This window comes from Alnus glutinosa, chromosome 11 (assembly GCF_958979055.1).
Source record: "Alnus glutinosa chromosome 11, dhAlnGlut1.1, whole genome shotgun sequence".
NCBI lineage: Eukaryota > Viridiplantae > Streptophyta > Magnoliopsida > Fagales > Betulaceae > Alnus > Alnus glutinosa.
In genome coordinates this window covers 11,253,752-11,271,071 of record NC_084896.1, presented here as the reverse complement: position 1 = coordinate 11,271,071, position 17,320 = coordinate 11,253,752, and the positions used below count along the sequence as shown (strand labels likewise).

Sequence of the window (17,320 nt, the reverse complement as noted above, 5' to 3'; positions counted from 1 at the left end):
AACTCATGCCCAGTAGTGGAGTCCACGAACATATCTATTATGGGGAGAGGGAAGCTATCCTTCGGGCACGCTTTGTTGAGGTCAGTAAAATCAACGCACATCCTCTTTCCATTGGCCTTTTTCACCATCGCGACGTTTGCTAGCCATTTGGGATATTGTCGTTCCTTCCCAAAGCCTTCTTGCAAGAGCTTCTCCACCTTGGCATTTGCCAAATTACATTCAGGCGCAAAATTCCTTCGCTTATGCTTTACCGCATTGGCCTTCGATTCTATGCTCAACCGGTGCACTAATATGTCAGGATCTATACCAAGCATATCCTCGTGTGTCCATGCAAACACATCTTTATGCTTTCGAAGGAAATCGAGCAAACGGCGCCTCAGGTCTTCTATAGGAAGTCCTTCAAGGCGCACCGTTCGGCTTGGCTCATTTTGGTGAAGGGGGACCTCAACCAGGGTTTCTACTGGCTCCGCTTGCTGGAGCGCTCGTTTGTCCCTTATCTCCACCTCTTTGACGGTCAAAGTTCCCTTTGAGCTGGGATCTTTCAGAGAAGCCATATAACATCTACCGGTAGTTATGAGGTCTTCTTTTACTTCCCCAACGCCATCATCTGCCGAGAACTTGATTTTTAAGTGGTAGGTCGATGTTACCGCCTTCATACTGTTGAGCGTGGTGCATCCGATAATGGTGTGGTACGTTGAAGGGTAATCGTCCACCAAGAATTTGACCATGGTAGTGATTTGGTAGGGAGCACTTCCCACAATAACTAGCAAAGGTAATGTCCCGACAGGGTAAACTCGATCTCCTGCGAAGCCTAAGAATGGACAGTTTACCAACTGCAACATGTCTCGACCAAATCCCATATGTTCGAAGGCTGGCATATATAATATATCTGCTGAGCTGCTGTTATCTAAGAGAATTCTTCGTGTCCTGTAATTGGTGGTAAGCATTGTGACCACGAGTGCATCATCATGGAGGTGTTGGATCCCATTGGCTCCTCATCGGTGAAAGTTGTAGAGTGTTCTTCAACCTTATGAGCCTTCACAGGTCTCCTGAGTGCGTAGACCTCACTTGCTCGGGCTCGTCGGACATGGGCCTTTCTGGAAGAGTTGAATTGCAACAGTGGGATCCTGATTCCCAAGGCTCCTTGTTGGCCTTTCCTCCTGCCTTGTATCCGGTGGGCTGCTTGCTATCTTGGTGGCCTTTGTTGGTTGGTTACAAACCTCAATAACTTCCCTTGCTTGATCAAACTCTCCCACTGCCTTCAGAGATCGAAACAATCCTCGGTATCAGGGTCATGACCTTGGTGGAACTGGCAATACTATCTCGATGCCTGGTGTCAGGAGGTGATTTTAACTTTCTGGGCCATTTTCAGTTTTGGATCATCTTGGATCTACATCAATACCTCATATGCAGGCATGTTGAACAGTGTGAACTCAAAGGGTCCCAAAGAGGCGGTCCCTGCCTCTGCTGAAATGACTGAAGCGTTCCTTGGTCCAGCAAGGGCGGCCATCTCCCCCTTGCTTCTCTGCCCATGGGGGCTCCTTTCTCTTCTTATCTGAACTCTCAATTCTTCTTCCAGCCTACTCCGTGAAGGATTTGATCCTATCTTCTACATTCATGTGCTCTTCGGCCTTGTCCCCAGGAACTCCTGTAGGGTGGAAGGAGTTCTCTAGCGGAGATCCTCCATAAAGGAGCTGCGCTGGCAGATTCCATTGAGGAGGGCCACCCGAATCACTCTCTCATCTTGGTCGTCTACCAAAAGCTTCTCCTGATTGAAGTGAGTCATAAAATCTTTGAGGGACTCAATTTCACCCTGTTTAAGGGTGAGAAGTATGCTACCGGACTCCACTGCTTTTGCCCAGCAATGAACTGGGTGATGAACTGTTACCCAATTCAGTGAAGGACCCTATTGAACTCGGTTGAAGATTGCTGAAACCACCTTGTTGCGGGTCCTTTCAATGTGATCGGGAAGGCTCGACACATAATTTCATCCGGTGCCCCTTGTAGGGGCATATGGGTGTTGTATGTTTCGATGTGGTCCACTGAGTCTTTAGACCCATCATATGAGTCAACATGGGGGACTTTAAAATCCGGAGGAATATGCAATTCTATGATCTCTTTTGTGAAAGGGAGACTGGTCCCTTGAACTATGGTTTCAATCGTAGAGGAATGCTTACCGTTCTTCTTTATCGCTTCAAATTTGGTTTGCAGGTCATCTAGCCAAGCGTCGACCTGATTGTGTACTGTCAGCTGCTCTTGTTGCCTGAGCTTGGATTCTCGCTGAGGTGATGGGGGGACGAGTTCTCTTTGCGTGGCCCTCGGTGTTACCTTGACAGTCTTCTCTGTTGACTTCATGATTAAGCGCATGAGGCGGTTCTGGCTTGGTATGTTTGGTATTTCCGTTTGGGGGTTGCTGGTGGTGTTTCATGAATTCATACCTTTGCTTAAAGAGGAGGTTCATATTTTGGGAGAGTTGGGATAATTGGGCTTCCAACGCTTGAAGGCACTGCTCTTGGGTGTTAGGGTCCTGGGCACTTTTTGTCCAAGTGTTTGGCATGGGTCTTTGTCTTGAGGAATCGCAAACGAGTTCCCATAGAGAGTGCCAACAGTTGATACAGTAACTGCACATCAAACTCACAATCCAAGAGATCTGTAAAGAAGGAAAAGGAAATCAGTGCGGCTCGCTGGGGGACTAGTGAGGACCATCTCCAATGCTTAAGTCAGTGAGGAAAGAAGGGCAAAAGAGTAGAGTATTGGCTAAGGAAAAGAATGAGTGTACTTGGATAGTGTGCTTCTCTTCTAATTATAGGTCATGAGGTCCCATTTTCTAGTCTCAGTCATGGGTGGTCTCCTCCAAGGGAATCGGGGAAGTTATTCTGTACGATCCCTAAGGGTTACATACCGTGCAAATGGGAATTTTGTGATGTTAGGTTGTGTCATCTTAGTGGTTGTAAGACGTGGCTATTGGGGCGGGGCGGGAGAGGGGGGGGTGGAATTCATTCCTAGTCGCTTCAGGCAGTTAGCCAACGTGGGCAAGGAATGGACTGTCGTGCCGCGTAAAACGCTGCATGTTGTTATTTTGTTCCTCAATCGTGGTGCAACTTCAAGCTTAAGGATCTGAGCTTCCCTTTGGTCTTTGGCGGTCTAACAGGCTCGTATGGGATCCATGACAACCCTGAAATCTCGAGCGGGCCATGGTGGGGAAAGTGGCATGGAGGTGGTGAGGCCCAATGGGCCTTTGGAAATTAGTTACTCCAAATTCTATTTACCTCCACATATTCATAAAATGAAGAAAAAGTTACATAAAGGTAATATCCAAGACACGCAAAAAATTTAAATGAGACTTGTGTGCATAAATGTAATGGCCATACATCAAGCATTACACTAGATGTACACATGTGATTCTTATAATGGATGAGGATTATGATTTATAGGGCAGGTCAGCCTCAAACCCAAACCCACCACAAAATGATCCCCCTAGATTCACATCTAATACTTGACTCCGCACCTAACTTCTTAAACGTGTCTCAGTAAAGCTTGTGCCTTTACAGGTGGGGTGGGTCAGCCCAGGGCTTCCACTAGAATGACCACCAATTGCAACCCGTATATGTTGGGTTCAATATTAAATCTATATGACTCTTTATACAAAAAACTTTATATTGACAAGCTATGCATATCATACAACCCTAAAGCTCCTTTGCATGTTAAGTGGTACATATCTTTTTGTAGGTTTTCTAAGTAATAGTTTCCAAGAGCCATTCCTTCTCTTAAACCACGTGAATATCTCAAATTTAAATGGAAATTGTGGTAAGAGCTTGCTTCTTTTCAAAACAATCATTTACACTTCATGGGTCCTTTTTCTTTCCTTTCTTTTTTTTTTTTTTTTGGTGGGGGGAGGGGGTGATCATTCAATTCAATTTTTTGTAGTGACAGATCCTTTTTGTTCCAATATTAAATAGGAGATGTCTTTACAAATAGATTTTTGTTTCTTTTCTACAAGGCAATGTGTGTGTGAGTTGTTAATAAAAGATTGTAAAGTTTCTCACTTTGCATTCCTATGTTGGAAAGTTGTCTCATATGTTGCGGACAGGAGATTGTACTCCCTTATAATAAGTGTCTCCACTTACTTTTTTGCATGTATTGAGATATATGTCCATATGCAAAATTCAAACCATTAATTTTATTTTCTTTCCTGCAATACTCTTATCACATTTTCAAAAGGGCGAAATTTGGAAGTTTCTATCAATAGTATGAAATGTTTTAGCATTGATCACATTTTCTTAAAATTTGTGCATTTGTCCATTCAGCCAGTCATTATGGATGGAGGAAGTGCTATGCATCTTGCTTAATGATTGTTCTTATATTATTCTAGAAACCCTTGATTTTTCCACTCTATGATGGTAAACCTAAACTCTGTTCTGATTTTGTTTTCAGAAGTTTGCTGTCATATATATTTCCCATGGCTTTGATTATTATGGCAGCTGGCATGCTAACATTGAAGGGACTCAAGGAGCAAGGTCGCCTTGGACGATCTTTTGGGAAAGTTACTATCCGTGATCAGCCACCATCAAATACTATTCAAAAGATTATGGCAGTAAAAGATGCCATGCGTGATGTGGAAAACTATCTGCAGAATCTGAATGTCACATTACTGAAAATACGTACTGTTCTTCTCTCAGGTCAGCCTCAGGTACATTTTCACCACTCATGAGAGGACTTTGTTAAAGCTATGCGATTAACTACAAATGTGGTGTTTTGATGTCACTTGAAAACTTCTAATTTTTTTTTTCTTCTTTTTGACTTGCTAGACCTAGTGCATTTAATGCTGTTTGGTTTCATCTCCACAAAATATGTTGCTATCTCAGACACATCATTGCATTTGACACATATTTGCATTTACAAAAGCAAAGACTATTTTTCCTGAACGTTAATAATTATAAGCAAGATGAGCAATATCACGTGAAAGCACAGCAATCATCCCCAATTAACTGGATGTGCTTGCATCTGATCTTCTCTTTTTCAGCCAAAACTTGTATATATAGAAAACACAGCTTTAGACAACACATTCAACAAATAAGCTCTTTGTCAGAATTTCTTGCGAACAACATCCAGCCATACCTCATCAACTATCATGATATATTACTTTTCCATACATTTCCATGAAAATGACTTTAAATTCAAGTTGAAAGGGTGAAAGGAGCTAAAAGGGAGGCCAAAGTGAAAAGGGTAGAAGTGTCGGACATAATCTTCAAAATTGTAACATAAATTATGGCATTAGATGTGGTGTAGTAGTGACAAACAATTAGTATAGTGGACAACCCTTGGTTAGTATTTAGTCTTAGTGGAGTTTTATTTTCCACCACTACAACCAATGACTCAAATGATATATTATTTCAGTGAATGTCCATGTCTTAGAAATAGAAGCCTCTTGGTAGTTGTTAATTTTACAAATCAAATTCCATGTTAATTAGTTTTCAAGCTTTATTATTTTTGTACATTTTTCTTGCATGACACCTTTACTTGTTGATTCAATTTTTTTGACTTGAAGAAATTTCTAATTTATGTCCACTTTCTTGCATAATTTAAACAATACCTTAATTTATTGATTTGACTGTTCAGTTGAACAAATTTTTAATTATTTACACTAGTTATAGTTGATAAAAGTCAGCTGACAAAAATGTTTTATCTTATGTTCCGAGCCGGTCTCTTTCGTGACTGAGTTCATTATTCAAATCTACCAAGTTCAATTATGTGTTTCCTGAAAAACTTCAAAAATGTAATTCATTCCTGGATGACAGGAAGTGTGCATTCTGGTGTACTTGTTTTCTGGGGGTGGACCTCAGACTCAATTTTAGTGGGCCAAAATGTTACATGAAAAGCCTGTTTTACTTGTACGCTAAGATGAAATGTCTCGGTCTACTATTGCTTGATGTTTTCTCAATCTTTATATTTATGAACTTATAACCATCTAGTTTAATTTTTTTTTTACCTAATAAAATAGTTATATGAAGAAATATCGGAAAAATCCTTAAGAAATGATTACCAAAGTATTTTACACCTCATCTCGAGAGTAACAATTGATTTCCTAAACCCAGTCAACACAGAAGTTATCATAGTATCTTAAAAAGCGTTGCCATGAATTCAAAAGAGAACGCCTAGACAATGATCAAGGAAACACAATCAACAAGAAAAGGCATTACCGTTATGAAAAATACAAAAAGTCCATCCTCCATATCCCATTCATCATAAAAATAACAGATCTTACACACACACGGCTACTTCTGTACCTACTTTTTTTTTTTCTGAGCCAAATAGTAGGATTCTTTTACTGCAAGAATTCTGTAATTGCGAGACAGAAGAAAGAAAGAGAGGAGATGCAGAACAGTAGAGCAGAAGTCATTTGTTTTAAATTAAAAAAAAAAATAAAAAAAAAAATAAAAGAAAAGAAAAGAAAAAAAAGGAAAAGAAAAGAAAAGAAGTAAACAAAATAAAAATAGAAATAATATAGTTATCTAAAAAACAGATGTAATACCAAATCAGGAATAGAATAGACTGCTGGCCACTATGCATACTATGCATAGCTCAAAAGATTAGGGAGGGCCATTTATGAAGATATGAGTACCAATATAAATGGAAATATGGTTATAGGAATCATTTTACCTTGTTAGGGAAGGTCATGGCCCGTGTCATGGCCCGTGTTTGCCCTATGGTGGTCTGTCACTGTGAGTTGTGCCTCTTGTCATTTTCTGGAAACTTACTATCTAGAAGGAGAATGAAAGAAAAAGGGAACAGTAATTACAAATTTATCAGTATTACATGTGTGTGTATTTATATATATCTTATCTTAAAAGACCATATGAATGTTGACACTATCAGATATTTCACATCTTTTAAGAATTGGACTCATTTTATTCAAAATCAGTTTGGGAAAAATACTTCAATCTCCTTTGGATTTTATAGTAAATACATGGACCTCTGTGCTTTCAAAAATTTCTTTGGCCTCCCCTATGTTTCATACCTGATATACTATAACGCCCCGGATAATTATATCTAGTTTAAACTAATATCTGGGCACGCTACTTTGAAACTTTGACCTCTAAATATATTATTCTATCATTTGCAGCGGAAATGTATAAACCATAAGTTGGAACAGCGGATAAATTTAAAACTTTTTGTAAACCTGACAGTCGTAAGCATCTTTTGTAAACATAGCAAATATTTTTGTAAAACTTTACACAGCAACATAGAATTTTTAAAATACGAAGTGGCCTATGCGGTTACTTACTTTTACTTTCTTTCTTATTCTTGTACCTTTCTTTTTTCATTTTTCCTTCCCTTAAACATACATACATATCATGTCATATCATCGTGTTAATTAATCCCCAGAGTCAAGGTTGTGCTTCTTGCGAAATCAACCCCTCTCAGCAAGATTAGCCTACTCAACCCTTCTCTCTATGCTCGCCTTGTATGCCAGCCCCCTTTGCTTAGAGCTTTGGGGGTGATAATTCCACCATGGGGCCTCTGGTGTGTTGTTTTATCCACTTTAGAAATTTTTGCACATTTTATTACACATGGTATCGATGTCCTATGTCGTTCCTTTCTTTATTGTCTTTATTAACTTTACTCTCTACTTTCTTTAACTTTTATATATATATATACAATATTCATAAAAACATTTTACCACTTAACCCTTTTTTCTTTTGTCCCTTTCTTGATACTTTAATACATATAACCCATGCATATCATAAATGATCCTTGAAAATATATCATGCATCTTTTCAAAATAACATTCATAATCGCAGTTCACGTCACACATTTCACGCATAAAACATTTTCATACATTTCATCATATACATGCTAAGAATGACCCGACTTTTCTTTGAAAACATCACGTAACTTTGCTCATAAAATGCCCCCAGGTCAAAATTTATAAGAGGAACCAGTACAAACATAAACTTGTTTATCTCGATTGTTTAACTCCCTTTATACATTTACCGTAGCGTACCATTCCATCGCTTGGGATCACTTACCTTTCTAATGCCCTTATCGGAGTTCGTACCTCAAACCAACGATCATGTTACATAATTTTTTTTAGTTAGAGAGGCCCACTTTAAACCCCAACTCTCATTTTTGTATTCACGTAGCATTTCTCACTTTCCTTAAACCAACGATTAGACTTCGAAGCTAACCAAACCCCTACCACTTTGCTTACTTTCCCTTGACCTTAAAACAATTTATACCTAATTCCTTAAATCCAAACGTATTCGTAACGGATAAAAGCCTATGTAAACTCTTCCGAATTCTTTCTTACGAAACTCATCTTGCTTCAAACCCTTTATCTTCCTCAGGAAACCCGATCTTTCAGCTCAGGATTGTTCTGTTTGAACGGACAGCGATCGCAGTTGCGAATGGGGCTTCCTGGACTACTTACATTCGTACGGCCTACGATCAGTGTTGCGATTGAGGCATTCGGTGCTATTTAGACATCCTATGGTGTTCTCGTCCGAACACAAATCCTGTGGTTCAAACGGGAACCTACAGAAACTCCATTTCCTTCGTGAAAACTCCAAACCTGGTTCTCTTCAACACCACTCCCTTCCTCCATTCTACACAACATCACAAAACCTTCAGCCAACCTCAAAACGTCTCACTTCAACAAAGATCAAGTCTTTTTCCCAAAACCCTAATCTTTACACTTCCCTTCTTTTTCCTTAAACCACATCACAAAACCCTCAACAATTACAACAAACTACTCTTTTAATACGAACACACCTCCACAACACTTCCACAGCTCATGCACCCAACTCCTAATCATCAATCACAAATCTTATAAAAACATCAAACCCTAAAATCACACTACTTACTCTTTATACTTAAAACCACATTAAACCATCCAATACAACAACAATCACCCAAAACCTTGCTGACAACACCATACAATCTAAATCCATTATAAATACTTTAACTCGAAAATCAAATGGAGGGACCAGTGAGAAAACTTTACCTCTTCAAGCACCTCCTCCAAGCTCTCTTGCCTTTCTCTCTCTATTTTCTCTCAAAATCCCTCACAAACTCACTCTCTTAGCTCTCTCTCGGCCTGCTGGAATGAAGGAAGGGAGAAATAAAATTTTCTCCCATCGCTTCACGTTTTAAAGACTTGGTATGTGCAACTTTTCCAATCGCATTCAAACGGAATTGTGTCAGCAGCATTTAAGGCGCAGTCACTTCTCACCTAACCAACACATGCGACAATCTGGACCGTTGATCTTCACCTACCACTCAATCGCCCACTGACAAGTGGAGATGTTGTTCCGTTCAAATGGACCACTTACCTGTTCAAACGCACCTTTCCAAAGATCAATCTAGATTGTCTATCTTTTCCCACTCGCGTGACCCTCTGCCACGTGGAGATTCCCTTTCGTTCAAACGAAGCACTCGTTCCGTTTGAACACGGTCCCAAACTTTGTGACACATGAATTGCGTTCGAACAAGACAAACCTAAATGGAATTTCTAAGGCTTTTACCTTAAAAAATTTCTCCCATTTTCGATCAAATACCTATGGGCCCCACTGTGCTCAATATAATTTCACCAAAACATATCTTCATGTTTATTATTGTATTATTTGATTATTGAACTCTAATTTTCTTTTCTTTTTTCTTAGCATTCAATTTCACCGGTTGTTACATATACACTTAACTTTATCACTGGTACAGACAGAAAATGTGAATGGAACTGTTATAATAAATTTAAATGACTGAAATGCCCCTAAGTTTCTTATTATAAAGTTCCTGAAACCTTTTCTCTGCTCTAAAACTCTCAAACTATACCCGCTAACCCCCAGGCACAAGTTATAATTTAATTTTCTTCCCCTTGAAATGAAGGAAACTTAATCTGTTGAATGATAGGGCAGGATCGTCAATGTACATTCTGTTGACAAAATACTTTGACTTGGAGTAAAGTGTAGTTTCAGAAAATACAAGGGGTGTTTCTACAATCTAGGCCTAGATATAATTTTCAATTTTTATTTTCTCACCTTCTCTCTTTCTCTAAACATACAATTTCTGCTGTTTAGCTCAATGCGCTATCCAGATCTCGAATCATTGGAATTCGCTTTGGTTGCTTTCTGTTCTGTTATATCAAAAGTATTCAATAGTCAAACTAGTCTAGAATTCATTTAGTGTTTCCCTATTCCATCTAGTGTTGCTAGTCATATAGAGAAGCTGCATCGAGACTTCTTGTGGGGAGGCATAGGTGAAGAATTCAAATATCACCTAGTTAGTTGGTCCAAGGTTTGTTCCCCTATTTCAGAAGGTGGTTTGGGCATCCAAAATTTGAGGATCTTCAATAAGGTTCTTTTAGGGAAGTGGTTGTGGCGTTATGCCCATGAGAGAGAGGCTTGGTGGAAATATGTTGTGGATGCAAAGTACGCTTCTACTTGGGCTAGTTGGTGTTCCTTAGACCCCCCTGGGTCTCACGGAGTGGGGCTCTGGGAGAACATTAGGAAGGGGTGGAGCTTGTTTCGTAGCTATACCAGACTTATTTTGGGAGTTGGGTTCAGGATCCAATTTTGGGATAATGTGTGGTGTGGTGAGATGCCCCTTAAGGAAGCTTTCCTAGTTTTGTATGACATAGCTCGCGACAAGGATGCACACGTTAGCTTCTTTCGAGCGGCCTACGACTGGGAGATGGACGTCTTGGCTTCCTTCTTCTCTTTACTGTACTCCTCCAGAGTGGATCGTGAAGGGGAAGACCAGCTCTGGTGGTCTCCTTCTCACGAAGGAAAATTTGATATTAGATCTTTCTACAGGGCTCTTGCTTGCAAAGAGGCTGTTCATTTTCCCTGGAAAAGTATTTGGCGAACTAAGGTTCCCTTGAAAGTGACTTTCTTCGCTTGGGCAGCAACGCTAAGGAAGATCCTTACCTTGGACAATCTCAAAAAGAAGCGCGTCATTGTAATTGACAGATGTTGCATGTGCAAAATAAATGGGGAGTTTGTGGATCGCCTTCTCCATTGTGAGGTCGCACGCGCTCTATGGAATGCCATCTTTTGTTGCTTCAGTCTGTCTTAGGTTATTATGCCTTTTCGGGTGGTAGATTTATTAGCTTGCTGGTGGACGGGTGGTCACTCTCGGAGTGCGATCGTGTGGAAGATGGTTCATTATTGCCTTTTGTGGTGCCTGTGGAGGGAACACAATGATAGACAGTTCGAGGACAAAGAAAGAACCATTGAGGAGCTCATTTCCTTTTTCTTTCATTCTTTGTACTCTTGGACGGCTGCGTTCCTCGCACCTTTAGTGATTAGTTTTAATGATTTCATTGTTTTGTTTTCTTCTTCTTAGATGCCTTTCTTGCATACTCCATGTATGCTTGATTGCGCTTTGCGTTATTAATGATATTACTCTTACTTGTAAAAAAAAAAACTAGTTTGGAATCAATTAGTAGTACATCCTGCGCTTGATTGGCGAAGGAAAACAGGAATTTTGAATATGGAATTTCGATACCAACTGGCTTGTTGAAACAATCAATCTTGGTCCAAACTCTTGATCAATCAAGCTCTCATTCTCTATCTGGCCTGGTGATAGGTGCTTTTGGAAAAATCTAGACTAGTATGGTATCTCATTGAATCCGAAACCCCAATTGTACCAACCTACATGTCTTTCCTCCATCAATCAATCCTAGTTAGACACCGAATTCATCAATGGTATCTCGACCATGTCTACATCACCACTTTGTGTCATGGAGCCTTTGTGTTACGTACCTATGTTAGGCGTGGCAAACGCATGCAGGCTGCCGACACAGCAGTAGAGGAACAAGCCGAAACCATAGCTGCAGCAAACCGTAACCCTAGTGGCGGCTGATCCGTATATGGGAAGAAGCAAGGAACAAGTTGGTGCTTGGAGAGCACGACTTGTGGGTAGGGAAATTCCTAAGAATAAGGGATTGATAGCAGGATTTTAGGTAGACAAAGGAAAGTTCTTCTATGGAAAGAATTCCTAAGAATAAGGCACTAGCCATTATGCATTTATTAGTATTTTGTATTGTAACCCTAGATAGGGGTTTTGAGGAATAAAAAGGTATGCAGAAAATATTTACTCAACTCTTGTAGTTGCTTGGAGGCAAGGGTACCTCGAATACCCTACTATCACATCATTCACACTCACCATAGGTAAGCTAAGGAAAACTGATCCTGTGGCTTTGCCTCTCATCAAACCTATCACCCGTTCCCAAACACAGGCCCATAACACTTTGGCTCAAGTTTCCAAGATTTCTACCAACCTAGAAAGCAGGTGATATTCAATAAGCAGCATGATGCTGTAGTTGCTCCTATATTGCTGGATTTGTTAAAGGTATATGTGAATCCATGGTTGTCAAAAATGCCATATTGTAGGAAAAGGACATAAAACTTCTTGAAATGACTCAACCACATGGAAAAATGTTAAAAATAGGAAACAAAGGACTATTTAGTATTTAGACATTGATATCTGCCATTTTCTAAGTGCATTGAAAAGATTGGTCATATCTTTAAAAGGCAGGCTTTTAGATTCTTGTGTTATATTTGGCAGATTCTGTGGTTGCTTTTCCTGGCGCCCTTAGAAGACATGTTTCGTATATTGGATTCATTTTAATAATGTTTGAAGTGATAAATATGATAGTAGTTGTTAGTTTTTGACGGTTACCATTTTTAAGCTTTTGAAAGTCTTTAACTTCTGTAATACGTCAGTCTCAACTCTGTCTTTGATTTGAGATGAATTATTATATTGATTTAAACTGTTGTCAGATAACCACTGAGGTAGCACTGGTGCTGTTATCTTCTGCAACCATTCTACTCGTTGTCCCTTTTAAGTATATACTTGCGTTTCTTCTCTTTGATCTGTTCACACGCGAGCTTGAGTTCAGAAGGGAAATGGTTAAGAAGTTCATAAATTCTTTGAGGGAGAGATGGGACACTGTGCCTGCAGCCCCTGTAGTTGTATTACCATTTGAAAGTGAAGAATCCCGATCAGAAACTGAAACAAAGGAAATCGAGAACCAAGCAAAACTGGAATCTGGAATGAAGTCAGAACAGTGGTAATTTAGGTATGTTATGACGTGTGTATACAGGATAGTTTTGTTACTAAAGATATAGTATTAGCTTTAGAGAAAAGAACATGTGATCTCATTGCAATTTATTTCCCCTTTTTCTTCCTTTTTTTTGGTTTGAGAGTCTTTTGTATAGAAATATAACATCATCTTACTTCTGTTCTTTTTTACTGTACTATTAGTTTTGTTTGATCAGTGTAGGATTCATATTACTCATTTGGTCGTTAAACACAAAAACTCCAGGGTAGGAACACAAGGGGTGGAAAAGAGCAAAATTTGTATAATTTAATCATCCATCAGTTTACCATGCTGCTTCAGTCAGAATGCAAAAGATTGCAATTTAAAAAGTCAAATAGTTTTTTGCTCTAGTATTCACAGAAATGTGTACCTTCATATCCTTCTTAGTGCTTTGCATGTGCCCCATATTTACCAATGAAACCTGCTGATTTGGAGTTCACCAAAGTAAAACCTTTCCAGTTTTCCCTTCCATCTTTTTTAGGCATTTATGTTCAGCTAGCTGACTTGTATTTTGGTTATGTTCAGTCTGGTGCTTTATCTTCCTTATGCTTGTTCCATTTACTGCAAGTTGTTGCTAAAAAGTCTAAAACTGCGATTTGAGGAGAGCTTGAAAATAAGACTTTTCCTAAAAAAGCTCTTCCAAGCTTTTTCTGTAGACAAAAGCTCTATTTTCTAATGCAATCTCAACGAACATCAACGAACAGGCTCTTAGCATCGGTGCTAGATATCTTAATACTATTTGACAAGATTTAAGTTTTGTGAGCTTTTTTTGTTTTTATTCCACTTTTTCACACTTTTTTGTTGATAGAATCTTGCGTCTTAGTGCTTCTCTTTGCTCAAATGTCTAGTGTTTTCATATCCATTTGTCCTAGAGAAAATTATGTACACACAAACGAGAGTGAAAAGGAATGGTGGGCACATCCTTTTTCATCTTTTTACAGAATTTGCTAAAAAATTACCGAAAATTTATACATCAAGGGTAACACAAGCATTGGGACCCACCATCCGTGAGAGACTGGTCTTATGCCCTTTGATTGGTCACAGGCAAGCTGCTTGTCATGGTAAGAGCACACTGTTTGGTTCCTAGATTCATCAACAAAAAACGTTTGAGAAACATTTATTAATATCTACTTGCCTTTTTGAAATTTATTTTCTTTTTTGCTCTTAAAGGTTTGTTTGGGTTGGCGATTTTTGAAAACGTAGTAAAGCGTATGGTAACCGTGGTTTTTAAAATGCACCCCCTTTACTGCAATTTGGAAACATAAATTTTTTCTAAATTTTCAAATAGCAGTTTTTGAAAAAGGTACTCCCAAATGATATATTTTCCGTGATTTAGTTTAAAACTGTAGTTTTGATCTGCGAAATCGCAGTGCAAAATGCCAATCTAAATGTGATATTACCTTGATGCACAAAAGGCTATAATGTAGTCTGCTCCAGAGCAAGTTGTAAGACTGGTAGGATCATCAAATGCATAGCTATACGCTGCTGGGCATACTTGTTTGAAACTCCTGGAGTAGTTTGTAGGTAAACATGTCCCGGGATTTCCATGCATTCCTCTACAACAATACTCGTCAGTGTCGAACACCTCGCATGCACTCCGGCAAGCTATAACCTTTCCGTTGGCCTTAAGGGCAAGCTCCGACGGGCAATTTTGCCTCAAATCTCCATCACACCCAGCAGTGCTGCAATTGCCTTTACCATTAATAGCTTTGACAACTATAGGCAAATTAAAGCCATCTACAAGGCTTACATCATAAAAATCGACTTCTCCAAGGCTAAACTCTGCAAGGGAGGCAGGTGGGTTACCCGGGCTAGTGCAATTGAGGGTGGTGCCACAGTCGCCAGTTTGACACGTGCCGTTACCATTTTTGTCAAAATTGCAACCAGTTCGAGCCCATATGCGGCCACCCCACCCAGGTGAAGCTGTATAGACAACAGACTGGCCTGGTTTTATTGCAAAACCACCGCCACTGAAGTTCTCACCGTGGGTAATTCCAGGCCATACTGTTTCCTCGCAGTCATTTACCATTGTGAAACTTCTTGTGCTTTCCGAAAAATTGACACTCACTGCAAACAAAATGACAAAAGGTTAGTGAGCTTTTAAATGAAAGTATAGATTATGCCTTCAAAAATTTGTAGTCGAAGTTTTTCTTGACAAATCGATGGAGTGCCTATCTATGATGGAGCACAAAGATTACATGAAAGCTATGTTGTAGTGTCGGGACATTTTCGATGCATGAGTTGAAAATGTGTAGTGTAACGACCCAAGAAAGGAAAAAGTATGAGCCATATTTATGCTATCACTCAAAAATGATTAGTCAATTTAAAGCTTTCATAGAATCTATTATATAAAGTCCAATTTCACTTAATTACTAAGTAATGTGAGACTTAGCAACCATGAGTATCTTTATAAGTCACTAACTTTATGTGGAGTACTCATCTCTTTTTAATATAGGACCAGTGTGTTACATAATATATGGCATCACTAATTACAAACAAGCAAACAAACTAATCATAGAAGATGAATAGAGAGAGAGAGAGAGAGAGAGAATTACACCTGATGCAATGATAGTGAAGATGAGCAAAGTTGACAGAAGCACACTGGCATAAGAAGCCATCCTTGTCTTTGCTTAAGCTGGGGACAGCAAGATGAATGTAGATGTATATATAAGAGTCTTAAGAGAATATACAATATTAATTAAGAGAAAGCAAGAATACGTGTGGGAGTGATCGAGTGAATGTTCAGAGATAGGTTCCTTGCTTACACGCCATAAAATCAAATGATACCTTGCCTCACTTGAATGATTGGCATCCCTTCTCTACTTACTGCTCTTCTCGTTGCAGGACATTAGTACGTAAATTAACATACAATTGTTTTAGGTCCGCCCAAGTGCAACAAACTAAGCTCGATCTCTTCAACCCTATGTGAAGTACTTCATGTTTGAATAAATCTCAATTATATGACCCAATCACAATTATATATATGGAAATATATTCTAACACTTCAATGGGGTCATTGGGTGGAAAATTTGTCCATGCAGCTACACGCGCGGGGTTTACATGCGGCTCACCAAATTTATTCTCAATTTTAGCTAAAAATCACATTTTTTTTATTATTATTATTCATTTTTTCAAAGCATCTACATCTACTCTCTATTTTAACTATTCGCTTTCACTATTCCATTTAAATATTTATTTTCAATGATTGCTTTATTCTTTCTTTGAAGGAGAGAGAATGTTAGAGATTTTTTAAGGAAAAATTACACCATTGATCCCTGTGGTTAGCTTAAATTATAAATCGTTTCCTCTGATATCAAAAGTAATTCATAGATCCCTATGGTTTGTTTAATTTACAAATCGCTCATTGGAGAGTCAATTTCCATTAAAAATTTTAACAAATTCCGTTAGGCGCCATGCCAACACCAATAACATGGCCACCCCTTGCCACCTCTGGGCATGTCTGCCCAATCAAAAGCAACCCCCTTTTCTCTTTTCAATTTTTTTTTTTTTAAAAAAAAAAATCTTTATATTTTTTATAACGATCGACCTGTGTTGCCATCTTATTGATGCTGACGTGACGCTTAACGAAATCTGTCAAATTTTTTAACGGAATTTGATTCCAGTGAGTGATTTATAAATTAAATCAACCACAATTATAAATTAAATCAACCACAAGGATCTCTGAATTAATTTTGATATCAAAGTGAGCAATTTGTAATTTAAACCAATCATAGGTACCAATGGTACAATTTTCCTATTTTTTAATGCTTTTTTCACAGTTGATGAGTGAACAGTGCTCACCAAGAAACTTACCAAATGTTTCAACATTTTGCTGAGCTGGATGTAATTAATTTTGATCCAATTTTACCATCTTGGCTAGCCAAAATAACATTTGGGTTATTTTAACTAGCAGGATGAGAATGCTAAGGGCCATGGATTGTAGGCTCACATTTCGCAAAGTGTATGCAAGCACTCCATCCAGCTCATCAAATTTTAGTTAAAAAAAAAAAATCACATTTTTCTATTTTAAAGATTTACTTTTCCAAAGCACTTACATCTTAGTGCTCACACTCTTTATTTTAGCTATCCATTTTGAATATTCTATTTAAATATTCTTTCTTTATCAATTTTTACTATTGATTTTCTTTAGGAAAAAATCATATTCCAAGAAGACGGAATCTCCTAACGGAGTGTCTACATTATATCAAATTGGTAGTTTGG

At 38.7% G+C, this 17,320-nt stretch overlaps 2 protein-coding genes across 7 annotated transcripts in view; one reads left to right on the top strand and one right to left on the bottom strand.

Annotated features, from left to right (window-relative positions):
• LOC133882031 (uncharacterized) overlaps positions 1-13,434 on the top strand; it is a 69,190-nt gene extending 55,756 nt beyond the window's left edge. For 4 of the 6 annotated variants that reach the window (XM_062321116.1, XM_062321120.1, XM_062321123.1 and 1 more), the window contains 2 exons: positions 4,435-4,690; positions 12,780-13,434. In XM_062321116.1, coding sequence (XP_062177100.1) covers positions 4,435-4,690; positions 12,780-13,073 — 550 coding nt within the window. In that variant the 3' untranslated portion in view covers positions 13,074-13,434. The remainder of the gene's footprint in view (positions 1-4,434; positions 4,691-12,779) is intronic. The other 2 variants (XM_062321117.1, XM_062321121.1) reach the window with 2 other exon arrangements.
• A 404-nt stretch (positions 13,435-13,838) lies between these two features.
• Positions 13,839-15,752, bottom strand: LOC133882032 (pathogenesis-related thaumatin-like protein 3.5). The gene is made up of 3 exons (XM_062321124.1): positions 15,657-15,752; positions 14,500-15,166; positions 13,839-14,182 (listed from the first exon to the last, which is right to left on the bottom strand). The coding sequence occupies exons 1-3, from the start codon at positions 15,715-15,717 to the stop codon at positions 14,047-14,049; spliced, it is 864 nt and encodes a 287-aa protein (XP_062177108.1). The 5' UTR covers positions 15,718-15,752; the 3' UTR covers positions 13,839-14,046.
• Positions 15,753-17,320: the final 1,568 nt, after the last annotated feature.

What these genes read in the sequence shown, in the direction of transcription:
- LOC133882032 (XM_062321124.1), bottom strand. Translation starts at nt 15,717, where the DNA reads ATGGCTTCTTATGCCAGTGTGCTTCTGTCAACTTTGCTCATCTTCACT. An exon ending in CTTCACTATCATTGCATCAG is followed by an intron (nt 15,167 to 15,656) that starts GTGTAATTCTCT and finishes TTTTGTTTGCAG; the next exon opens with TGAGTGTCAATTTTTCGGAA. An exon ending in ATAGCCTTTTGTGCATCAAG is followed by an intron (nt 14,183 to 14,499) that starts GTAATATCACAT and finishes TGATGAATCTAG; the next exon opens with GAACCAAACAGTGTGCTCTT.